The sequence below is a fragment of the Heloderma suspectum genome, chromosome 4 (genome assembly GCF_057233095.1).
Source record: "Heloderma suspectum isolate Gila_16-S chromosome 4, 16-S_ref, whole genome shotgun sequence".
NCBI lineage: Eukaryota > Metazoa > Chordata > Lepidosauria > Squamata > Helodermatidae > Heloderma > Heloderma suspectum.
In genome coordinates, this window is record NC_139461.1 from 219,381,175 (window position 1) to 219,407,704 (window position 26,530).

The 26,530-nt window shown below is 42.7% G+C and overlaps 1 protein-coding gene across 2 annotated transcripts in view; it reads left to right on the plus strand.

Annotated features, from left to right (window-relative positions):
- The window catches only part of DOCK7 (dedicator of cytokinesis 7), a 152,210-nt gene that overhangs the window by 104,337 nt on the left and 21,343 nt on the right, over positions 1 to 26,530 (plus strand). For both annotated transcript variants that reach the window (XM_084852329.1, XM_084852330.1), the window contains 14 exons: positions 771 to 910; positions 2,389 to 2,558; positions 4,190 to 4,344; positions 4,815 to 4,997; positions 6,297 to 6,432; positions 8,876 to 8,972; positions 16,372 to 16,468; positions 17,786 to 17,920; positions 18,252 to 18,404; positions 18,805 to 18,963; positions 19,548 to 19,648; positions 19,894 to 20,086; positions 20,547 to 20,690; positions 22,303 to 22,434. In XM_084852329.1, the coding sequence (XP_084708455.1) occupies positions 771 to 910; positions 2,389 to 2,558; positions 4,190 to 4,344; positions 4,815 to 4,997; positions 6,297 to 6,432; positions 8,876 to 8,972; positions 16,372 to 16,468; positions 17,786 to 17,920; positions 18,252 to 18,404; positions 18,805 to 18,963; positions 19,548 to 19,648; positions 19,894 to 20,086; positions 20,547 to 20,690; positions 22,303 to 22,434 (1,995 nt within the window). The remainder of the gene's footprint in view (positions 1 to 770; positions 911 to 2,388; positions 2,559 to 4,189; positions 4,345 to 4,814; positions 4,998 to 6,296; positions 6,433 to 8,875; positions 8,973 to 16,371; positions 16,469 to 17,785; positions 17,921 to 18,251; positions 18,405 to 18,804; positions 18,964 to 19,547; positions 19,649 to 19,893; positions 20,087 to 20,546; positions 20,691 to 22,302; positions 22,435 to 26,530) is intronic.

Here is a 26,530-nt window from a genome sequence, read left to right on the forward strand (position 1 = left end):
AATAAGAAGACTGTATTATAAAACTGAATTTATATCTCTTATTATTTCTTTTTATTATTATTGGTTATTATTGTTGTTGTTGTGATGATGGTGATGATGATGATGACAGTGATAATTACTACTATTAGCACTTATAAAGAGCTTACTGTTCTCAAAGTACTCTAGAGAGATTAACGGATAACGAAAAAAAGAGTAGGGAGCAAAGAGGAAAAAACATACTGGAGCAACAGTTCTTTCTTGTTTTCTGACCCGATGAGGCCAGGTTGGTCTTCCTCTTGCCATGACGTCCTTTCTAGGAGACCAGGGGTGCAGCATCCCAGTGGCTCTTGGTCTCCTGGCTGGTGGCAGAGCCTAGTGCATCTGTTGCTTCAGTTCTGCAATCCCAGGGCTACAAAATATAGGGAATTTGTCTCATATAGGGTTGGTGCAACACAAATGCTATATACAAAGTATTGCAGATCTTATATAATTCCAATTCACTTTTTGGAAACATGCAAAAATAGAGAGCAGTGTCTGCATTATCCAGACAGGATGATTGTGAAAGCTTTGGGAGGTCTGCAAATAGAAGCCTTTTGTCTGTTATTTAGGTCTTTGGTATATGGCTCCTGCAGCCACATCTGTTAGGATTACTAAAATAAAAATGTAATGCACATTCTTCTATGCCTGTGTTAAAACGTCTGTCCTGACCTTTTGGGGATAATGCAGACTACACATTGTAATCTAATATGTACAATAAAACTTACAAGGGTCGATGTTTGTTTCTGTAACAGAGTTCTGGATTCTCAACCAATGTCCAGGATCAGAAGATTGCAAATATGTTTGAACTGTCTCTGCCTTTCCGCCAGCAGCACTACTTGGCGGGCCTGGTGCTTACTGAGCTGGCTGTCATTTTAGATCCTGATGCAGACGGGTGAGATTAGACGTTTTTTCTAGCAGGGTACAATAATGCAAAGCAGATCGAATGTCCCACAAGCACAATCCTGCCTAAGGCAGGGTTGAAACAAATGTGATATTAGAGGAAAAAGAATGAAAATATGTTCTTTTTCAAGTCCCAGTCTCTCTGGAGGTCAGCAGCTCTTTATATCTGCTTAGATTGTTGTCCTCAGATGCTGCTGCCTACCAGGGCAGTCTTTTTAGCTTCTTCATTGCCAGCAATAGAAAGGAAAGATCCCGGTAATGGCATTCCATCTACCATGGGATCACAGCAAAGTGTGCTTCTACTAAGCTTTAATTGCCATAGGCCTACATATTAATTTCTGCTCTGAAATGTATGCTCCCGTGTGTGTGTTTCACACATACATGCATAGGAAAATTGTCTGTACCAGTCCAAGCATACTCCAAGTGAAAGCGAGTAGGGATGACACCGTTTGCAAGTAAAAACACTATGCCTTTATTGTGGGGTGGGGAACATGCAGCCTACGGGATGCATGCAGCTCCCCATGGCCTTCAGTGTGGCCCCCTCCACCCCTGCTGCCACCCCCGCGCTGCTGAAATTGGGCAGTGCTGTTGTTTGCTGCCAAAAATCAGTGGCAAACCACTACAGAGATGCAGCACTGCCAAACGTAGCTTGTTTTCAAGCTAAGTGTGGCCCTTTTGAGTCCCTGTAGTGGTTTGCTGACAAATTTTGGTGGTAAGCTGCCACTGTTTTTGGCTGCTACAGGTGATACAGCCCCCAAGGTAGTACAGGGAGTGAAAATAACCCCCCAAAGAAATTATTTTTGGGAAGTTGCCCACCCCTGCTTTATTGAGACTTTCCCTTTTTGCAGTAAAACAGTGTAGTTGCACATAGGTCATTAGGGTCATTACACTCCAAAGTGTAACATATAAAAACATACAAACTTCCTATGTGGGGTCTAACTGACCCCACAGTTTCTAAATCAGAAAACAAGATATTATGTCATCAACATACATATAATGTAGCTGCTCAGAGAACGTTTTGTTGACATACAAATGTGGTTAATAAGTTTTGTAAAATGCAAAAGTGTCCATGGAGACCATCTGGTCATGGGTGTCTGCAGTTTTTAGTCTTGTTATAATAACGAATGATCTCAGGCTTGGATTTGTTGTCTGAGTTTGCGACATCTGTATGCACTGAAGAAAGGAGAATCCCTGTCATTCTGTTTATACATAACTAACAAGCATCAGTTCTTTTGCAAACCCAAAATGGTGCTGTTCACATGTTTGGATTTGTGGGCAAGGAATTAAACGCATGGCAAAATGCTTGTCTTTTAATATGAGTATGAAACGGGAAAATGTACCACACACAAAATCCCAATATAAAGAATTCTGTTTAAAGAAGCAAAGCTGAACTCTGTGTTTGTATGTGTGTTAGCCAAGTCTTGTTTGCTCTAAAACTATGAACTAATCCTTCCGACTGTATTTTAACAGTTTATTTGGATTGCATAAGAAGGTCATCAATATGGTACACAACTTGCTATCGAGCCATGACTCCGACCCGCGGTACTCTGACCCACAGGTAAAGGCCAGGGTGGCTGCGCTGTACCTGCCGCTGATTGGAGTGGTCATGGAGAGTCACCCCCAGCTGTACGATTTCACAGGTATTTTGAGCGCTGTTATTTTCTCATGCGTTAGGAAGAATGGCCACCAAACTTGCACTGCTGCCTGTCTGCCGGACAAGCAACATAACAAAAAAAAATAGATGGCTAAACTACATCCAAGAAATAAATGCTCGAGGGCACAATCCTGTACATGTTTAGACAGAAGGAACTCCTACAACCCCCTGAGAGTTGTAGGACTTTTCCTGTCTAAACATACATCGGATTGTGCCCTAAAATATCTATTTGTCTTTGAGGTTCCACATCAGTGATGAAATTTTGCAGCACAGTTGCACAGGACAGGCCATGATATGTGCAAATATCTTCTCTGCTGCCCACTGAACTGTTGCTAGTACAGTAGTTATTTATTTAGTCTGTAGTGGGGCTCATATAGGACGATGATTAAGTGGATTTGGCTCCCCTTCTTAACATTCAGGGCTTGCCTGCAGATTATGCACAGTGTGGAGAATGTGGATAGGGAGACATTTTTCACCCTCTCTTATAATACAAGAACACGAGGTTGTCCCAAGAAGCTGATTGGTGGGAGATTCAGGACAGGCAAAAGGAAGTACTTCTTCACACAGTGCAGAGTTAAACTATAGAGTTCGCTACCACAAGATGTAGTGTTGGCCACCCGCTTGGATGGCTTTAAAAGGGGGTTAGACACATTCCTGGAGGAGAAGTCTATCAAAGGCTACTAGGTTTGATGGCTATGTGCTACCTCCAGTACCAGTACACCAGTTGCTGGGGAACATGGCCAGGAGAGGGTGCTGTTGCGCTCGTGTCCTGCTTGTGGGATCCCGGTCGACAGCTGGTTGGCCGCAGTGTGAACAGAATGCTGGACTAGATGGACCTTTGGTCTGATCCAGCAAGGCTATTCTTACTTTCTTGCATTAACAGTTTACTGGTCTGAGAGCCCAAGATACAGTTCTGTTTCTGAAGCTAAGCACATCTGGCCCTGTAAACCGCCTGTGTGATGGAGCAGTGCTGGCTCCAGATTTTGGGGGCCCTTAGGCAAGATGCCCTCAGTGGGACCTCCTCCCTGAGTGGATCCACCTTATTGCCACTGTCACTACTTCTCAGAAGAAGGCCAAGGCAAGTGGGGGTTCTCCTCCTCCTCCTTGCACTTGTCAATCTTTCCATGCTTGAGAAGGGAAAGTGAACCAGAATCAACCGCAAGGAAGAGGAGGAGCTGGGCCAGGGGCATCTAGGGGTCAGCAGTGGAACCCCTGCTGGAGTCTGGACCTGGCAGTTGGCCAGTGATGCCGACCTGGACATCGGCCTGGACGGGAGAATCATATGTAAGAGGGCCCGGATGGGAACTGTGTATAAGATTGCGTAGGGCTTGGCAGGCCAGTGGAACTCTGACCTAGTACGAGGCAACTTTGGATGTTTGTGTTGGGAAGCTCTTTGTCTTGTTGGCATCCTTAACTAAGAGAATGGAGGCGACATCACACTTTTGTCCTTATAAATATGACTGCACACGAAACTCATTCCTGACTCGCCTGCTTGCAGTCTAACATGAAGGGTACATTTAGTCCTTAGCCACTCTGTTGAATGACACCGTATTACAGAGCATGGGAAGATGGCCTGTTGCAATGCCATTTCATCGAGACTGGCATGTTTCTCTGCAGAAAGCCATAATCAGCGCGGAAGGCCAAGCTGCACCGCCGTGGAGGACTGCGAAAGTGAGGGTGGGAGCATGATAAGCCAGACAGTGGCCATGGCTATTGCAGGAACCTCCGTCCCTCAGCTCACCCGGCCCAGCAGTTTCCTCCTCACCTCATCGGTACAGAAAAAAGTGCTCTTCCTCCAGAACATCTGTGAACAGATGAATATGCATGCCTTGCATTTGCAGGGCAGCAAGAGTGGATGGCAATCATGCTCATGAACAGATGCCACTGTTCTTTCTTGGAAGCGTCATGGAAGAGAGAGAGTGGGTGGGAGGACGTGACAAATAGATTGTGCTGGAACAAGATTATTTCTGTTCTTGGGAGTTAGCGGTGCAATAATAAACATTTTGGTTGCACATCAAGATTTAAACCTCTTTTCCCCACTTTGAAACATGTTGGAAGAAAATGCCCACACATTTTAAGTTAGAGGTTCAGAGGGATGGCATTAGGTGTGTTTGACCAGCTGGAATCCCATGTTAAAACCTCCAGGGGAACAAAAGAATAGCTTTATTTGGTCAGGTTAGTACTTCGGGACCAAACTGACAGCGGCAGTTTTGATTTTAATCAGTTCTCTTTATGTGTTCAGACCAACAGGCAGCACTCAACATTTTCAGCTGAGTCAAGCCGGAACCTTTTGATCTGTCTCTTGTGGGTCCTGAAGAATGCTGATGAAAGTGTCCTGCAGAAATGGTTCACGGACCTCTCTGTGCTGCAGCTTAACCGCTTGTTGGATTTGCTCTATCTCTGTGTTTCCTGCTTTGAATACAAGGTGCAGTAATAGCAAGATAATAACGGTCAACAGGTTTTTTTCAGAGAAGTGAAACTGTATTAAGAAACACACACGCCATACTCTGTTGAAAGTTGGACTTCTAAAAACGTTCCCTGTGGGCAATATGCAGTACTGCTGCTGCACTCCCACTGTTTCTGTTGCATTAGCAGGACCCACTGCAAACACCACAGGAACTAGTGCTTCCTACAGGAACCCCGGAAATGAGCACAAACACTAATTTCCAGAATGGTACCGGTCAGTGGAGGTCCTTTCCACAAGCTCCACTGACCTGACCTGTTCTGGAAACGAGCGCTTTGACTAGTTTCTGATTGCTGCAGGATCAGCTAGCTCCCCATTGCAGTAGCGGTGGGTCCTGCTATTGTGTGGGCAGCATTGGATACTGCCCGTTATATTCCTCACCCTTTTCTGACACTTTCCCCAACTTGGTACCTTCCAGATGTGTTGGACTGCAACTCCCATTATTCCCATTGGCCGTCATGGCTGGGAATGATGAAAGTTGCAGTCTAACACAGTTGGAGGACACCAGGCTGGAGAAGCCTGCTTTGTGCCTTCATCAAACTAAATTCCAGTCCATTTTACTTTTCTGTTTCTGAATTACTGGAAGCTCAGTTTTTTTTCATTTAGTCCAGCCATGTAAGCCTCTGCTGATATTTCACCCACTGATGGTTCTTGAAAGCTAGTGAGTCTGTATTGACTGCCTCCTCTAATGTTTCCTGAAAGAGTCTGACCTTGACTACTTTTTTTCCTGAATATTTCTTGGAGCATGGCTCTAGGAAGGCTACAGCATAAGGGAAAAGGCAGATCTAGGATGCCTCAGCACTACAAATACAAGTCCACAGGTTTAACTATCTTAGCTTCCTCAGAAGAAAGGTGGGAACTGCAGTTCCGCGGAGAATTTTGTGTTAGAGATCCCCAGACTCTTCAAGGAACTAGTTTTTCCAGGATTCTGTGAATGGGAGCATTGACAGTTAAAAAAGATTTATATCTGTAGTGTAACCATGCCCCTGAAATCTTCTGATCTCTTTAACTGTGTAGTAGAAGACTAGACTCCACTAAAATGATACCAGTCATATTCTCCTGCTTGCTTCTGTATTTTCAGTTTTTCTTTCTCACTTTTTCCCCTTTCTTCTCTCTAGATAAAAAAAAAAATTATCAGCTGCGGTTCCTCCTATGTAAATTGCACACATTTTATGGGCCTTCAGATTTTGCTTGCATGCTTTGTTTTTAAAGACCTTGTTCTCGTTTCATATTCTTGCCCTTATTTTGTGAAACATTCAGGGTAAGAAAGTGTTTGAAAGAATGAACAGTCTGACATTTAAGAAGTCAAAAGATATGAGAGCGAAGCTTGAAGAAGCGATACTGGGGAGCATCGGGGCAAGGCAAGAAATGGTACGGCGAAGCAGGGGACAGCTAGGTAAGTTGACGGTTGCCCTTGATAGCTGAAACAGAAGCCCCCTTTTTGCATCATCCATGTAAAGGGGGCTCCATGTTAGGTCCGGTGTCAAGGGTAGGCATGGTTGGGCACCTGCCAAGGGCCCACACCACAGCGCAAGGGGCCCACTGGCAAGAGCTCCCAGGAGTTGCTCCTCTCTTCACCATTGCAGCCTGTTTGTTCACTTGACTCTTGCTCTGGCCCGGACAACAGTGGTGGTGAGAAGGAGGAGCAGTCGATGGCTCTGCCTACTTGTCAAGTAAACAAGTGGTAGCAATGATGAGAAAGAGGATGAGGAGCAATAGTAGTTGCTGACAATGGCGGTGGGAAGATAGACTCAGTGGGCCTTATTTAACCCTTGGTGAGGCTGTGGTGCATGCGGTTGCCGTTTTGAAATGCAACCCCCATTTCGGGATTGTCATGTCATGTGAACCCGGCGAGCGTGGGTTATGCAAGGGTTAACACATAATGCATGCTTGCCAGGTTTGCATGACACAACAACCTCTGAGCAGGGGTTGCATATGCCAAGTGGCACCTGGAGGAACCACTGCTCATTGTGGTTTAAATAACTCAAAACAAGTTGCAACGTGTCATCTGAACTGAGTCAGAGACTGGGCTCACACAACACAACAGCCCACAATCAAGGTTGAGTGTGGGTTGTTATTGAAACATAGGGTGTTGTTGAAATGTGGGTTGTTGTTGAAACACGGGTTGTTGTGTTTTGTGAACCCAGCCACGCTAACAAACCATGGTTTGTTATCCATGGACAACTGACAGTTTACAACCCAACAACATACCATGGATTATCTTTGTAGGTTGTTCATGGTTAACAAGCCATGGTTAGCATGGCTGGGTTCACACAGCACAACAACCCACATTTCAACAACAACCACTTTTCAGTGACAACCCACACTCAACCCATATACAACATTGAGCGTGGCTTGTCATGTTGTGTGAATACAGCCAGTGAGATAGGGGGCCCATTGAGGTGGCCTTGCCCAAGGGCCCTCAGAAACCTGGAGCTGGCACTGTTCCACACAGTAACGAGGAAGCGGGGCTGAGCTGTCAGCCCTGCCACCTAGATCAGTGGTCTCCAAGCTTTTTTGATTGTGCACCGCTATCAGTAAAAACATTTTGAGCATGCACCCCCAATGTATGTTCGTTGTTTGTTTGTTTATAAATTGTATACATGTACTACTGTACTAATATATTATGTACATTATACACAAAAAATTGAAATTTTAAAAGGATGAAGTAAACAATATATTTTAAAAAAAACTAATTAATGGCACAAAACCCCTTTTTGCTCTCACTAAAAAAAATATTATTAATTTAATATTTTTTAGGGAGAGCAGTGTGACTGAATGTGCTTCGTTACTTTTGAAAATCTTGGTTTAACACTGCGATACAGCAACCTGAAGGTCTGGTTCTAAGTTCAGTTTATTTCGATACTTGATTTTAATGGCTGTCATAGCTATGACATAGCTTTCATAGCACGTGATTTCTTCTCGGCTTCGTTCTGCCGAAGGAGAGTGGGAGGGGTTAATCTCCTTCCCGCTGTCCTTCAGCAGGATGGCAGCTGCTCCAATGCCTAGCAGAGACTGGTGCAGTTGCTTTTGGTGGCCATAGCAGAGGCAGGATAGGACTGGAACTGAGAGAGAAATGCCATGAGGCTTCCCTCTTGGCTCCCATCCCATCCTGCTGCCTCTGCCACCTTCATCACTGGACACAATGGCAGCTCGTCAAGACAGCGGGAGGCTGCTCAGTTATCAGGCTCACTCCAGTGGATCGTCTTGTGCACCCCCTGGGGTGTGCGCACCCCACTTGGGAGACCGCTGCCCTAGACAGCCACATGTTAGCACAGATGTCTTCAGAGAGGAAGGCTTCGCATGAGGCATGCAGTTGTTCATACCAACATTTGGATATCCAGAGTGGAGCCAGGATGTTCCCAACACCGGGGGTGCTTTCCCATTCCCTGGTTATCATATGGAGCCCCTTTGATGTGAATAATGTGTGAAGTCAGCTAAACTGCCATCTCAAGCAACATTTCATGTCTGAAGCATAACAGCTTATTTTATTTATTTATTTATTTATTTATTTATTTCATTTCTATACCGCCCAATAGCCGAAGCTCTCAGCTTGATACTGAGCTAATCTTGAGCTTATGAATATCAGTAGTTTTAAAAAGACATTATAGAAATTAGCCTAGATCTCCTCTTAAGCTTCAAAACAACAGCATTTTTATATTCTATTGAAAGGATGGGTTAACACTGATGATGATTAATTTTGAAGTATGGCACTCATCTAATGTCCCATTGAGGTTAATTATTCCTTGGGTGCAGTGATGTGTAGTCATGATACATGTTTTTACTTTTGACTGTTTGAGAGATGAACATTAAAAGCCTTTAAAAAAATTGCCTGGCAGAAAGAAGTCCTTCTGGAAGTGCATTTGGAAGTCAAGAAAACCTGAGATGGAGAAAGGATATGACTCACTGGCGGCAGAACACAGAAAAACTTGACAAGTAATGCTACTTTACCCAAATATGTTAACTTTGGATCGACCATTTAGGGACTACCCTTGAAGCTTAGTGGATCACTATATGGGCAGGTTTAGACTTGAACTGGGCAAGGACTAATCTCATAATAGCTTTGACAGGGTCTGTCACCCAAGTAGTTTTGTTTAGAACTAATGGAGGATGCAATTCTATACCCACTTACCCGAGAGTAAGGCTCATTGAACTCTATGGGATTTCCATCTGAACAGACATGTATATGATTGCAGTGTAACTAAGTGAAAACTACCTATGCACTAATACGATTCCTACAACATGCTTTAAATTCCTGCCAGGAGCCATTAGATTTACTTGCAGAGAATATACATGCCATGGTTGTTTACCCCATTAGGGCATTCTGGAGTTGTCAAAGCTTGCTTCTTTCCTACCCTAATCCATCACTTTGATTATTTTTCCACATGTGCTGTATTTTTAGAAGCCACAAACCAGCCAGGTATTGTAGCATTGGTATACTGCTGTGGTTTGTTTATTTTTGGTTGCCACTTCGTACTTTTGCAAACTCTTTATCATTGCAAATCTGGCTTTTAATGCTTGGCAGAAGCTTTGGATGCCTGTGTGTAACTGCAACTTTTCCTGTATAACTAGAATTTGAAATATTGGGGGGGGGGGTTAATTAGGAAGAGGAATTATGGTTTTAGCTTTGCTTGGCATGCTTGCTGCCTTCTAAAAAGCTCTTGATTGTCCAGATTGTGGTAAACTGAAATGCTTTGCAAAATGACTTGGCTGTAAAGTGTGAGAGTGTGTATATCCTGGTACAGGATGTTCCCTGTGGTTCTGTAATATGAAGCATGTCTGCCAGTGTGGTGTGAATATTGCAGTCACATTATCTGTTTCCTGGTAATTGAGTGACACCATTCATGAAGCTTACAAGCATTTCCCTATGGCAAAGTAATTGTGTCATTTTTCTACAGCAGAGGAAGGTACCCTGTGTGGATTGTTCCTTGTACTTGCTCTGGTAGGCAGGGCCTTGTTGATTGTAATTGCAGGTAGTTCTCCCAGTTCTGGTCCTGCCTAGCTCTGGCCAACAGGGCATGGCAAAGCTCCAGAAGCCCACAGAAGCAGATCATGTTCTCTTGCACAGAAGGAGAGGACCAAGAGTTCTCACCGGACCTCTCAGAGGATTTCTCTGACAAGGGCTGGAGCCACTCGGAGAGGGAGCTTGCTCCCAAGCTCACTAAGGAGCAACGCAGCCACCTCCAGCCAGCCCAATCCAAGGACTTCCCAATACCTCAACCTACAACTGGAAAGCATGGAGATGAGGGCGCCAATTCTGGAGAAGATTGGTAAAAGTAGCCTAAATGCAAGAAAGGCACATGCCATAGAAACTGGAGGCAAGAATAACCCACAGATCCATATGCATCCTCTTAAAAACTCTAAACCACCTTATGTTTGAAGCCTTTGCAGCACCTGCAAGGCCAGGACCTTACTGCCTTCTGCACATTTGCATTGTGTCTCGCACAATCCAAACACATGGACAGTCTCCTGAAAGTAAATATTTAGCCCTGGAGTTGAAAAAGCTTGTGCTAGTTCCCAGTCCAGCCTGCCAATACATCAATCCTTGCCAGCGTCTTCTTTATCTGGCAGAGTCTCTGCAAGACCCCAAAAGAAATGTAACAATATGCCATAGGGGCCCCTGCTTTGCTTGCAAAGAGTCCCAGGTTCAACCCCTGCCATCTTCAGGTAGGGCTGGGGAAAACCCCTGTCTGAAACCCTGGAGAGCTGCTGCCAGTAAGTGTAGACAATGCTGGCTAGATCAGCCTTCGGTGCCCTTCCAGCTCCCATCATCCCCAGTAAGGCATGGCTAATAGGAATACTGGGAGTTGTAGTCCAAAACATCTGGGGGGCACCATGTTGGGGAAGGCTGGGCTATGGTCCAATGGTCCGATTCAGTTTTTAGGCAGCTTCCTCCGCCGTCTACGGAGGTGGTTCCCAGGCATATGACTGGACTTCTTGGAGAGGAGAGTCCCAGGATCTTCCCCAGTACTCTTTCGGGCTATTCACATAGGTTCATATGATAGAGGTATCTATTGTCCCAAGCCCTTTCCCTCTGTTTTGGTCATGAATGCCTTGCAAGGCACTACTTTAGTCACACCAGCTATAAGGCCCATAAGTAAGGTTGGGTCCTTCTGTAGGATATAATAGACATGGGAAACTACAGACACGATGAGCAAAACTGAATGGGTTGTGGAAAGCAAAACCAAAGATACTGGCAGTTTTTCCATTTAAAGAAGAGCCATGAAGGCCATGGGAAATTAGTTTATCTACTTTGTACAATATTAAAGCTAGGAGGTGTGTCATACCAACACAAAAACATATGTTCATTTTGTCCAATGAACAAAAATGATTTTTCCCCTTACAAGGCAATACCATTCTGATGCAAATTTGCATAAGGTGGGAATATCTAATGGCTATTGCCTAAGAACAAAGTGGGGAACCTGCAGTCTCCAGATGTTGTTAAACTTCCAGAATAGCAAATGGTCAAGGATGAATGATGTAGTTCAACAACATCTGGAGGGGTGCAGATTCCCCAGCAAGCCAATTCCTTTGATTGAGGTATACTTTACGCATCTTTCAGAAACTGGAAGTGGTAGATGGAGATTAATCTGTTCATGCATAACTACAAGACTGCCAGTTACTTGGCCCTGTCAGATGGAGTGGCCTCCATTGACCTCCAGTTGAACATGAATGAGAATAGAAAGCTGATTGTGTATGTCCAAGGTCATGCACATGTGAACACACACACAGGGACAAATTTCAACCACTGGTTAAAGAATACTTCAGACAGAAAGAATTTAACTCATATTCTAGAAAAATATTGGTCAAATCACCTTCATGGCATGTTCCAAGAGCCAAAGTTGAGTCTGTCAGGTATGGGACAGGCTGTTTCCATTTGAATCTGTACTCTTTGCTAAGTATTGCCATGTTTTTATCTTCCAAAATGTTTATAGTTTTTTAAAGCTTAAACATGAATAAACTTCACAATTAAAGTGTAAGAGCTGCAGCTGATAGTCATATAAGTGGCAACAGCTAAGATAAATCTTAAGCCCTCCCCCCAATTAAAAATGGTTGTTACCCCTTCTCCTGAAATATGGAATTCTAACTCAAGAAGAAGGCAACCTCCACCGATGATATGAGGCCAACACCATCAATCTACCATAATCCAGGCTCATACAGTGTTCCACAAACCCAAAACAAGAACTAGCTATATGTGCAGAACCAGTAACTCAAGAACATGACCTTACCCACAGACTACACATTAAGCCACAAAACATATAACATGTATATATGCAGCATATTATCAAGGAAGTAACTACTTTAAGATGCTTAATTCTAAACTCAGGCTAGACAAATGTACCCATTTTACAGGTGGAGTACACTGGTGAAATTTAATTTTCTAAATATTTCTGTATTTTTCTGTTAACACAAGTAAAAAGTTAAATATTGAAACCCCACGCTAATAATAACTAACAGGGTGGGTCTATCCTTTAAAATAACTAGATAGGCTGGGGGCCTGCCCTACCCACAATCCACCCCTGCTACTACTACCCTCAATAAAGAAATCTCTTCATAGGCACATGGGGCTGGGAGGAACCTGGAGATGATGACTACAAAAACAACAACCAATATAATCATCATTAGCATTTATATAAGAATATTCAAAATACTTATCATTATCTTTTAATCCTTACATCAACTCTCTAAGGTTGCACAGAATTAATATCCACATATTGCAGGAGAGGGGGGTGGGGGGAGTCTAAAAAAAAGTAACTTGCTTAGAGCAACTAAATGATTGTATGGCAGAACTGAGTTTAAAACTAAAGACTTCCTAGATTGTAACTCAGTCTCTTAGCCATTGCACTACATCATCCAGCCCATATGCCCCCCCATTAATTATAGGCTACATGCACTCCAGATAGCAATCCTCTGCGAATGAGCCTGTCACAAGCTGAGATAAATTGTGACAATATCTGCACAATGCAAGAGATAATTAACATTCCAGATTGGCTCAGCAAGTGAGCCAAGCTGTATATTTGTGGGGAAAGACAATCCTCTATTTGCACCTCCCTGACCTAGCTCACTAACCTATCTGTCCTGTAGAGACGAACTCCCTGCTTCCCAAACATGATACGTTAGACTCTGTACACAGGCCGACTCGAGAAAATTTTCTTGGGGATCCTGCCCCCTTCAGACAGCGGAAAATCAGCCAAAGGAGGAGAAGATGCTTTCTCCTGTGATCTCTGAATGCTGCTGCTTTCTGCCAAGCGCCAGCTGGAAGATAGCTTCAACACGTTTATCACAGTCATGGGCCCAGGGGATATGGAGTGACTGGCACCTTCACCCATGTTGTCAGCTGCATGGGACATCCTGGAGCTGAAATGCACAGGCTGTAGGTGTGAGAGTCCTGAAGAAGAAGTGGATTGAGATTTGACTGTGCTGGATGCAGAAGTGCAGCGAAAGCAGCTTGGCATGTTCTGAGCTTGTGGAATTCCACCAGTTTCGTCTTAGGAATAGCAATATGACAACTGCCACTCCCTTAACAATTTATTCTCCTCCTGTAAGTAAACAAGACTTTTGCAGCAAAACTATTATATTTTTAAATTTTTATATTAGTTTTAATCTCACCTCTTCTTGATAGGCTTGGGGCAGTTTACAACGTTATCAGATTCCAGTGGCCCCTCTCCTCTGAAGTAGGAGCTGACTCTAGAAAGGTTTCCTTTCACCATTTAGGGAAGCAAAATAATGTTACAATGAAAGAGTTCCCATCAAAATGCATCCTCCCAAAATTGGTATATCTGAGGGTGTCATGTACTGTATATGTTTCTTATGTATGACTGTATGTGTGTATAGATATTAATAATCCCTTGAATTTCTGTTCCAAGAGACTGTAGTCCCTATATGATTCTGGATGTGCAATTCTGTATTGGGAGAGGCCATTTTGTAACTGGAACTACAGGAAAGCTGAATCACCCAGACTTCCTATTGGAGCACTGTGAGAGCCAACACTGGCATGAGAAATTTGGCATCCCTTCTAAGACGGGAGTGTGCATTTCCCCTAGCTCATTTCCACAAATGTGCTTTCTTTTCTCCATGTAAGGACTGAAATAGAAAGAGCTGCAGACAAGAAGGAGCTTAATGTGCCTAGTAGGAATTTTTATCATGCAGCTAATAGTAATCAATTTAACAGTGCTATGGAAATGCAGTGTGGTATAGTGGCGAGAGTGTTGGACTGGGAGCCAGGAGAACCTGGTTATAGTCCCCACTCAGCCATGGAAACTCACTGGGTGACTTTGGGCCAGTCACAGACTCTCAGCCCAACCTACCTCACAGGGCTGTGGTTGTGAGGATAAAATGGAGGAGGAGGTCGCCTTGGGTTCCTTGCAAGAGGAAAAAAGGCAGGATAGAAATGCAATAAATCAATCAATCAAGTGAACAGTGATACTGTACAAGGAAAATGATCAAGACCAAACCCCACTTTTTAAACAATGTAGTTGGGTGTGTGTTTTTAAGTTAGTCCAGTATCATTTTGTTTGGAGACCTTCAATACAGTGCATTCCTCAGACCGTAGGCATGTTGCGAGAAATGTATTTTGGCTGGTCCAGGTTGAGAAAAATCATAGCACGTGTGCTGCTACCATTTATGAGGGATCATTACCAGCTTTTAGGAAGCATGTATGGTGTAAGTGGAGTACACTTTATAGCACAGCAAATTAGCAGTGGGATGTTTTGTACATCAGGTGTACATTTCTACTCATACCGACCTAGTCATATTAGCATTAGCAAGCCTTAGAAATCCATTCCCATAGCACCACCCTGTGTTCAAATCATGAAGTATAATATACTGCTTTCATTGATATAAATCTGAATACAATGTTTGATTTCTTCAGTGCAACCCTGATTTGCTTAGCTGAACTGTTTTGGGTGCATACATTGTAGTTTGAATATGTAGTTTGCTGCATATTATGCAGCTTTAATGAAGAAATATTAGGCATAATTTAGCTAAGCAGGGAAACGAGAATATATACAAAATACTTCTGCTAAGAGTCAAAGGACAACTTCAGTTGTGCCCACTTGGGCATGTCCAGGAGGAGCTCAGCAGCCAAGCGCATACTTTATAGGTGAGAAGATCCCTTGTGTGATCTCTGGGATATCCACTGCTGGCAGCAGGTTTTGGATTGGGAAAGATCTCTGCTGAGGACCTTGGAGAACTGCTGATAATCAGAATAGACAGTCCTTGGCTAGAAGGACCAATCGTCTGATTCAGTAGAAGGCAACTTATCTTTTAGTGGTGGAGGGTTTCTTTGAATGGGAGACACATTCCACATCACAAACTGCTTTTGAAAGTCGGTTTCAGAAGTGGTTTGTCCCATGGCTTAGGAAATACAATCATCAGAAGCTGTAATTGGAATTCTCCCAAGCAACCTTCTAAACAGCAGTAAATCACAATTATGTACAAATGTACTCAGCCAGTGTAGCAAGTAAAGATCTTATAGAGCCATTGTTTCTGTGTTAATCTCCCCATCCTTCAAACTTCTGATCACATTCCAATCAAATACAAATGCATGTTTCTGATTATGGGTCAGCTGCATAATGTACACATCCAAATGCTAGCAATAGTTATTGAACTTCTCCTTTGGCTGTTTTACTCTAATTTTCTTCCCCATGATATACTAAGAATTGTAATGAGTTTCCTTTTCTTGTGTGTGCGCTTCCTTTTTGTTGCTTGCATTTTTAACTTTATTTCAGAATAAAATCCTATGTTAATGAAGCTGCTTTATACGGAGTCAGACCTTGGGTCCATTTGGACCAGTATTGTCTACTTCGATTGGCAGCAGAGTGTCTCAGGTAGAGATCTCTTACATCACCTACTAACTGGTCCTTTAACTGGAGATGTCAGGGATTGAAGCTGGGACCTTATACATACAAACAGTGGAGGCTGGTGGCTCAGATGTCAGTGGTATGGTGAATCCACTCCGAGTTTCATTCGGAACCAAGCTCCGCATCTTAGATAGCTCCTTTAGAGTTCTGACTGGTTCTGCCTGAAACTCGGAGCAGATTCACTGTCCCACTGACATAGGAACCACCACCCTCCACTACATAGAATTCGAAGCCTCAGACCTCCATGTGAATGCAGCAGAACTAGTTGCTTTGATCTTTGGATACCAAGCATGATTAAAAAAAAAAAAAAACACCTTAAGCAATTTGGTTATTTCTTCAATCTCTATCTTTTAATATATTTTCACAGAATATATCTTTTTGGTGTTTTCTGCTGCTACAGTAGAATGAAGTTTGCTTTCCTTTGCTTCTCTGAATAAAAAAAAAGATGCTAATGCTTTCTTTCCTTCCACCAGATCACGGGCAGAGATAGAACATGAGGCACTTATTGATGGCAACTTGGCAACTGAAGCAAATCTGATTATTTTGGATACTTTAGAGATAATAGTCCAGGTGAGGATGCTAAGGAACTTTTTACAGAATGCCTAATGGTCTAATGGCATAAAGGCGTTGCACTGTACGAAGAGCTAATACTTGGAAATACTAGCAAAGACCCCCGTAAAAGCATGTTCTGAAATTATTAATGTCACAGCCAGCCTTGTAAATAGGCCAACAAAAGATATTAACCATCAAAGAAAATGTGCAGGCTAGAAGTCTGCATTTCCATGCTAGCCATGGAAGAAGGGAAGCTCTGTCCTCCACAGCCTACATAGAAAAGCCAACTTCTAGCTTTTTGGCCGGCTAGAGTCTCTCTTCTGCTAGGCCTCTGTATTTTCCTGCTGGTCACAGGAAAATGGACTTTCCTTCCTCTGCGGCAAGCACAGAACCTTAGTAGGCTATTGGAGGAGGGACAGAGTTCTCTCAGTTGCCTGCATGGAATTCCTGGTTGCTTATGGCTGCCATTTGAGTTGTTAAATATAGGGCTGATCATAGCCCTCCACTATTGGCATTTCTCCTGGTGCTTTCTAGACATTCAGCCACCTCAGCCTATCTACTTCATAGAGTCACATGGGAAAGGAGGTTGTGGCTAGGGAATACTAGGACAAAGAACACAAGTAAATCAGATATAATTTAGTCTATTTTTATTGTGTTATTTGTTCCATTGTTTTTAACATTTTTATTGAAAGGCCATTTTGTGAGGGCTTGCCCTAAAGGGCAGCAGCAGTAATGGTGGTGGTGGTGGTGGTGGTAGTAGTAGTAGTAAATAATAATAATAATAATAATAATAATAATAATAATAATATTGCTTTCTGCAGTCTAATCCTATGCATATTTTCTCAAATGAGAATTCCACTCAGTTCAGTGGAATTATTCCGAAGTAAATGCGCATAGGATTGCAGCCTTAATCATTTGTGCTTTTTTCTCTCTGTAAAATATGATTTTAACTCTGGTTTTTTTAATTTCCTAAGCTTTTTAATTGTTAGCCTCTATAGGGGATAGGTGTGTGTGGGGGGGGTGCGTGTGTGTGTGCGCACGCGTGTGTGTAAAAACTGCTGTAATTTCTGACCATATGGCACAGAACATACTATAAGAATAGGGCTAATTTTATTACCCTGAGCATGCTGGGCATTTTCCTTAATGCGAATACTTCTTTGCTCGCCATATTCCCCTCACTCCTCTTGTCCCTGGACTGCTGACGGCATAGACTTGGTTATCAACTCTCCATTGTAAACATTTGCAGTGCTTTCCTTTGAGGTAACTTCCACCCTTGACAACTCTAAAGGTAACTTCCTCTCTCTTTTTCTTATATCCTCCTGTCTTTGGTTACAGACAGTCTCTGTGACTGAATCCAAAGAAAGTATTCTTGGCGGAGTGCTGAAGGCTCTTTTACATAGCATGGCCTGCAATCAGAGTGCTCTTTATCTACAACATTGCTTTGCTACTCAGAGGGCCTTGGTCTCAAAGGTGAGTGTTCTTTGGGTGAAGGACAAAATGGAGAGATTTTGTCTAATTTGATCTTTGAGCCTCTTCAGTATCAACATTTAGGGCTTCATTTAAGAATTTCACTTCAATATTTGGCTACCTTGTTTTGAGAATTGGGAAGAGTTTTTACCTTCCACGATTTTAGTGTAACCTGGGACTTGTTTTACTGGAGTGGGTGTACAGCTGGGCTAAGGAGAGATGGGAGCAGATAATCACCTTAGTGTAACTAATGTAACAGCATCTTGGCATTTGGGATGCTCTTTAGGCCCAGCTACTTCTGTTGAATGACTTGTCTCTTGTGATGCCATTATAGTTCCCAGAACTGCTGTTTGAAGAAGAGACTGAGCAGTGTGCTGACTTATGCCTTCGACTCCTGCGCCACTGCAGCAGTAGTATTAGCACCATACGCTCTCATGCCAGTGCCTCTCTGTACCTTCTTATGAGGCAAAACTTTGAGATTGGGAATGTAAGTATATCATTTCTGAAAGCATGGCATGTACCTGAATTGTAGAGCCAGTGGGAGATGGGGCACCCTTGCATTTTTGAGGAAGGGGTACCTATTCTGAAGGGAGTTAGACCAAAAGACTTGCCTTGTATCTTACATTCAGAAGGTGTATTCCTAGACACTCTGTAAAGGAGAACAAGTTAATCTGGAGTTAAAGCAATCCAGCCATCCATCAACCATAGATAGATAGAGTTTCCAAACAAAAGGAATTCTGCTGGCCAGATCCTTTTAGAAATCTCAAACAAGAATGCTGTATTTTGTAGCTTGGGGCTGTGATATTTATTAAGCTAGTGTTGTTGAGAACAATATCATTACTAAGGGATTAAGCGATATTGGCTCAGTAACAATTCCTCTGTTTCAGAACTTTGCCAGAGTGAAAATGCAGGTGACTATGTCGCTCTCATCCCTGGTGGGAACATCTCAGAATTTTAATGAGGAGTTTCTGAGACGTTCTCTGAAGACCATCTTGACCTATGCTGAAGAGGACCTGGAATTAAGGGAGACAACATTCCCTGATCAGGTTAGGAAGAATACTACTTGGCATGAAAAATTATCGCTAATTGATTTCCTTGAGATCTGCTATAGAATTCCTCAGTTAATTTCCTCAGATAATTAATTGGCTTTTAGATTCAATAGGAATATCAAATGTTTTCTTTGCAGATGAACAGGACACTGCAAGTTTTCAGTGTCCAGGGGCTCCTGTTCCAGGATATTGACTCATGACATGATGCATAAAAATGTGGACTAGAATTCCAGATCTCCGTTCAGTCTGTTGAGGCTAAAATTAAATGGGATTTACTAATTTGAATATAAAAATAAGTTTCAAATTCAGTTGAAAAGTTTTAAAATGCTTTCTGTGGACCGAACATTGTACAAGTTTTATTGTATTATTCTTTTGGTTTTGCTAAATTCAGGTCTTAATGGTTTATATTGAGTGAGAAGGTGAACTTAAACATACTGGAGGAAAATGTACAGTTCCCTGGTGGACTTTATTTATACCGTGGCAACATTTTCTTACTATTACACAATTCCAAAGTAACAGACAGGTGCTTGTTTTGCACAGGATATTGGTTTCAGGTCCAATTTTTTTTTTTTGCATTTAAGGTCCAGGATCTTGTGTTCAACCTCCATATGATCCTGTCTGATACAGTTAAAATGAAAGAGCACCAGGAAGATCCAGAGATGCTGATTGACTTGATGTACAGGTAGAGTCTTACTGAGTTTGAGCTTGACTTGATGTACAGGTAGAGTCTTACTGAGCTTGAGCTTGACTTGACGTACAGGTAGAGTCTTACTGAGCTTGAGCTTGACTTGACGTACAGGTAGAGTCTTACTGAGCTTGAGCTTGACTTGATGTACAGGTAGAGTCTTACTGAGCTTGCTGCTGTCTAAGAAAAGATAATCAAGTCAACATGCACTGATGGGAGTCTTCTGGGTTTTTAAATACTAGAATTGCAAAGGGTTACCAGAATTCCCCAGACCTGCGACTCACCTGGCTGCAGAACATGGCTGGCAAACACTCTGAGAGGAGCAACCACGCAGAATCTGCACAGTGTTTGGTCCACTCTGCAGCTCTTGTTGCCGAGTACTTAAGCATGCTTGAGGATCGAAAATATCTCCCTGTAGGATGCGTTACATTTCAGGTAATACTTTTTATTGACCAAACTGTGCAGTCGGATGGTGTAAGGTCCCAGAAAACATAACATCATCTATGTTAACAAAGCAATCCTAAATGGGCAAAGGGAGCAATGAGGCAAATCCACCAGCACCACAGCCTGTTGTTTTTTTCACCAGCGGTACAGGTTTTTAAAAAACCTTTCCCATTGTAAATAATGGGGGGGATGTGGCTATGCCAGTCCGGACTGATGTATCTGAGGGGTGTGATCCTGGTGCTCCTCGCAGCATCTGCACAGCTTTGGATCCCGTGGATCAAAAGCCACTGGCATCCTCCCCCCAAAATGCCTTGATTCAGGGCCTTGCACTTGCCAGCTCCAGGGGCTCGGATTGCAGTGTAAGAGAGTATTTTCAGGAAATAATCTTGGGTGTGAATTTATGTAGTATAACACTGTTGCTGCTGAAAGTAAACGTTTTGTATTCCCTCAGAACATCTCCTCAAACGTTCTAGAAGAATCTGCAGTTTCTGATGATGTTGTATCACCAGATGAAGAAGGGATATGCTCTGGAAAGTATTTTACAGAAGCAGGTCTGGTTGGATTGCTGGAACAAGCTGCAGCCTCTTTCTCCATGGTAGAAGAGTTTAATGCATGTATTTAGTTTAGTAATCCATTATGGTTGTATGGTATGACTGACCACTACACTACTTGTTAGAAAACACTGGGCGCAAAAGTCAGAAGCGCACCATAAAGTATCTCCACTCAGTTGAATGTAATGGAGACTTTTCACGGGAAATAGCACTGAATGAAGGTGTTTATGGATCAGACCACACATTTTTATGCTGTTGGGAGCGCTGTTGAATTCTGTTTCCAAAATACGTTATAATCAATGATGATCCAGCTATAATAAGTGAATTTAGTATTTGCTATGAAACCTTTTAAATCAGCACTACAATTCTTTGAATTCCTGTAGTGTGGGACTTGCCTTACCATGAAATGTGGGGAAGGAGTCCATCAGTGGACTGGGACTTAATTTAAAGGACTGTAAATTTTGAGCCCCATTTTGGGTATACATCAGCCCCCGCTACTATGTCTGCTGTGAGCTACCTGCTTATTCTTGGACCTGGCTAAGACAGAGACTGATTGTAGGCAATGGGCAGGAGGCCGTGTGACTGGGTGTCCCAGAGGAGGTGGTGGGGGATAATGTGTTCCTAAGGAGCATGTTGCCAGGATTCAGGTGGCCTTGGTTGTTCCATCCATTGAATTCAACATACTGACCTGGTTCACATGATCAAGCTGCCCACTATGGTCTGTTGTAGAGTTATATGAGGGTTGTTTAACCCACGCATAACCCACAGTGGCTAGATTCGGACAACACAACAACCGTGGTCGGGGGCTGAATATGGAAAATGCTGACCAGCACACACAGCAGCTCAGTGGCTTAAACAACCCATTGTGGTCTGTTTTGATCATGTGAACCGGCCCTCTGAATCAGAGTGGTGGCGCAAATATGATCCAGTGAGTGAGCAAGCAATGGGTTCCACCCTTGGCAAGAACCCTAGAAGGTAGTGAAAGGGGGGAGGTAAAAATATGGGCAAATGGATCCCCTGATCCCTTTCTGTGAGTATTTTGAGGGGAAAAGCCAGTTTTTTCATAGACACATGTGTTCTTCAAACATGTTGGGATATGTGTATATTTTGTACTCTGGAATTTGCGCTAGAGCAGTATTGTGAGATGCAGACATTTGTATGGGTGTGTACTGCTGCCAGCAGATGTCTTCGAAAGCCATAGGGCTAATTAAAAATGAGATAGAGGTTGTTGTGAGGGCTACTGAAAAGCACTTGCCTGAGTAGGCACTTCATGCAGCCGGCATAATCTTTAAGAGGCTTGTGTTTCATGGGCTGGAGCAAACATGTGCAGGGTTGGCACCCCACCACAGCTGCTACCTAGGGCCATATATTGCTGGTGTGCAAACATTTCACATTTATGGGCTGGCGCATACCATTAGCGCTCAGAAAAATATATGTTTGCACAAATTTCATACCTGACTCTTTACATGTTATTTTTGAATACGTAATACTTTTATTGTGTGCTACTTATTCCACCTTAGTAACAAAAGTATCCCAAACAAGCACTTTGATTTCATTGTCATACAGAGGCATTTTAATCACATATTGCACTTGCAATTCTTGTTGTTTATTTCCTTGACAAAGTGATGGATCCATCTGACATACACTGTTTTGTAGGCTGGCATGTATGAAGCAGTCAACGAGGTTTACAAAATCCTTATTCCGATTCATGAAGCTAACAGAGATGCCAAGAAACTGGCCACGATTCATGGTAAACTCCAGGAGGCATTCAGCAAAATAGTTCACCAGGTAACAACTTGAAATCCTGCCTGCAGGATCTGCATTGAAGACATTGTAAAAATGTATTAGGGCAATTCCCCCTGCCCCTATACAACATACAGGAAAACCTACTTATAGTAGTTTTTTCATGTCACCAAAGCATCCTGATATAGGAGAACCCATGGACCACATTACAGACTGTGGAATCTGCAAAACCAGTCAGACATAGCCATTAGATCACTCCTCATTTTTCCAGAGCCCTCCACCTGGGTCAGGTGACTGTCATGTAGCGTGTTCATCTCTACAGGCTATGAATCCATTGTTATCCAAACGGAAGGCTGCCTTTACAACATATGAAAGTATCCAATGTAGTTAAGGTGTTTTCCTATTGGGTCACCTTGAGTGGACACCCTGGGGATTTTTTTTCTTGTTTGCATTCCCCTAAAACAGGAGTGCACAACCAGTGGCTCTCCAGATGTTTTGACTTGCAACTCCCATGATCCCTCACTGATGGGTATGCTGGCTAGAGCTGATGGGAGTTGTAGGCCAAAACATCTGGAGGGCCACAAGCTGTCCACCAAAAGCTATGGCAAAGAACTAAGATGAAAGTTTCTGTGGCATGTGGGGCAAAGCCAGGCGAAATTTATGTTGCAGCAGTGGTAGGCTGGGATAAAATTGGACTGTAAGTAAAAATAAGAACATTTTAAGGTAATGTTCCACACATCACTTTCCCTGCATAGAAGGCTAGAAAGCAGCCTTGGCTCATGTGATGCTTGGTTTTAAAAAAAATGTTATTATTCCATTTATATCCCGCCTTTTTTCCTCTTGCAGGGAAGCCACGGTGGCTTGCAAAGTCTTTCTCCTCTCCATTTTATCCTAACAACCCAGTGAGCGTCATGGCAGAGTGGGGACTAGAACTTGGATCTCCCCAGTCCCAGTCCAGCACTCTAACCACTACACCATACTGGCTGTCCAGTGTTCCCTTTGGAGCCTTTGTGGGCATGTAACTCTCCCCCTATGCCACAGCACCTTTGTGGCACAAATTCCATCCACCCTTTGCAAACCAGTGTTTCCCAGCAGTTCAAGCTGAGGTCAGCTCTGACCTTAACCATGGTTGACATTAATGCTACTGTTAAGGCTTCCCTCTTTACAAGCATTTGAAACCAGAATTTGAAACTAAGTAGTTGATACTTCATCAGCACTAACTTGCAGCCAACTCCTGCTCCCTTACCGATGTTCTAGGAATCAGGAACACTGCATCTACGTAGGGCCTCAGTGGTGCTGCTCGGTTGAGGTGATTGTCTTTCGTTTCTATTAGATTTATATTTCCTAAATGAACCCATACTTCAGATACAATGCATATAAATCTGTTTATCATATGGTAAATATTGTTTGGACAATTCACTGTAAAATCTATTAACTTTTAATGAGAGCTCAAGCGCATTCAGAAATACATCACATTCCGTTTTACAGATGTAAAAAGTAATAACACAAAACTAATGTTGACCTCCCTTCCTTGGAAACTGAATTTTGTTGCACAGGTCAGCACAAAATCTGAATTTCTGCACCAGGACTAAACTACTGAATTAATTAGCTGAATTTTAGCCAGTGGTGAACATGCTGTAATAATGGAATGATGAATGTGCTCTAATAATTGCAGATGCTCAGAGAATTCATGTTCACATTTGATTCTTAATAATGGAAAATAGTTTTCTGCATACTGTAATATTTATTCTGGGCTAAATGAAATGAAGAAGGAAAAGGAAAGGTTCCTCTTGTGCAAGCACCGAGTCATTACTGACCCCTAGAGGGATTCTGTTTTTCCTTGGCGTTTTCCTGGCAGACTGTATAGTGGGGTGGTTTGCCATTGCGTTCCCCAGTCCTAACTACCTTTCCCCCAGCAAGCTGGGTACTCATTTTACCAACCTCGGAAGGATGGAGGGCTGAGTCGACCTGAGCCGGCTACCTGAAAACCAGCTTCCGCTGGGATTGAACTCAGGTCATGGGGAGAGTTTCGGTTGCATTTACCGCCGCCTACCACTCTGCGCCACACGAGGCTCTTAATGAAATGAAAGGGCTACCTTAAATGGTTGGCAGCTAAAAAACCTTCAAGCCATTTCAAGTGAACAGCACCTTATTGCTGATGGTGATATTTTGGCCTTTGAGAAGAGAGTTCTGATTTGCTTCTGTGACATACTTTTTTGTTTACTTTTTATTACACAGAGTACTGGCTGGGAGGTAGGTAATGTTTTAGTTAGTAAAGAACACTAATAGATTTATGACTCCTGCCAATGCTTTGCCCACATGTGCTAGCTGTGGGTATTTCTGTTGCTGTCTGCTATTGACCTGAATTAATTAACCAAAGAAATATCAGTAAAACTGTTGTGGTTGTTTTAGACAATTTAGGTAGTGCATGAATGCCTCTGTATTATGACACTAATGAGGTTCTTTGGCGAATGAGCCACTTTTTACCATCACTAGTTTGTTATTTTTATATTCCATTTCTCATCAATATTGACACAGAATGCCATCTCTTCCTACCATGTTTTCACCCCCGACACAGGGGTCGATTTAAGTTCTAATGCTCAGAGACACTGAATGCAAAGACTGCTTCCCATTAGAAAGATGTTCACTCGCATTATTTACAAATTATAAATACAGATCTGTTACGTGACATTTTGAGCAAGAGTGAAATTAACTCGAATATAGCCCCAGTTCCAAAATCCCTAAGAATTAAGTGATAGAGCTCAATGAGTGTTGAGTGGACTACTTTGTTTTCGTTCTGTGATTGGGTTCTAATACATCTGGACCCAATATACATCAGAGCCTAAGCCATGACATTAGTCCTCAGTCTATAATAGGAGCAGCCTACTCCAAATCCTGTGTTAAATACAACCCACCAATTGCCTTGGCTTGTATAAGAATCCTAGGTTTTTCACTTATTTTTGAAGTAGTGGCCACATTGAGATGATCAAGATCTTGGCTTAATAATCCAAGATATGCATGAGTGGCAAACAAAAGGCAGCATGTGTTCAATTAACTATAGTTCCTCATTATGTCTGAACCAGGAAACTGTATGGTTGAAGGCTTCTAAACAAGTCAGAATATGAAGTTATGGTTTAAATTTGGCTTCCATATGCTAGTGTGTTTGGAAGTCAGTAGCCATAATTCCCAATAGGATGTAACAAGAAACTATGGTTAACTCCTGTGAGCTGTACCTTCTGCACTCCAGCGCATGCAGCTTCTGTGTATCTCGGCTTAGTAAGCTGAGATCCTGATCATCTGAACCAGGCCAATACCAAGCCCTCTTGGTTTCACATACAGGTTTGTTGCAATGGCATGAAAGAAATGCTGAGGGATCTGAACCCAAAAAAGAAGCCCAGATTAATCAATTACAATATAGACATTCAGATTAGGTTTTATTGGCCTATTTTACCTCCAGCAACTTCTGCTGAAACCCCAAAGTGCTCCTTAAACTTCCTTTTCTTTAAATCACGTTGCTGGATTGCTGTCATAGATGTCTCATGAATTCATCTTGATAATCATGAATTTAAAGGAACAACTAGAGTTATAAGGGCTTTTTTTAACGGTGGGGCCTTTAATAGCTTCATAAAGGCAGAAATCCAACAGATGCACCTTTTCCATCTGCATCTTTCAATCATTAAAGAAAAGATAGCAACAGTAAGATGAGCCTACTCAATTTTTTCACATTAAAGGGTAACAGCTTTCGAATAAGAATGTTAAAGAATAAGTACAGCCTGTCCATTAACTATAGTTTTTCATCTTCCACATCCCTGAAAGTCATATGCAAATCAAGTTGATTACATGTGGAGGTAAGCCCAAACAGTCTTTTTAATTCTGCTTTTAACTTTTGTGATTGTTGAAAAGTGCCTCCATTTTTTGAGTGTCCCCAGCCTGACTGAGCTAAAGCTTGGTTAGAGCCCCTTTATATCATGAGTACACAACTAGCGAGCCCCGTATGAGGCCCTTGGCCACTTTCAGTGTGGCCTGAAATGCTGTTGGGACCCCACCCAGGGATTCCTTATTAGCACTAGCAAGGGAAAGTCCTGTCCAGGAGTGGAAGCAGTATGTGTGTATATGTGAGGGAGTGGAATGTGAATGAGTG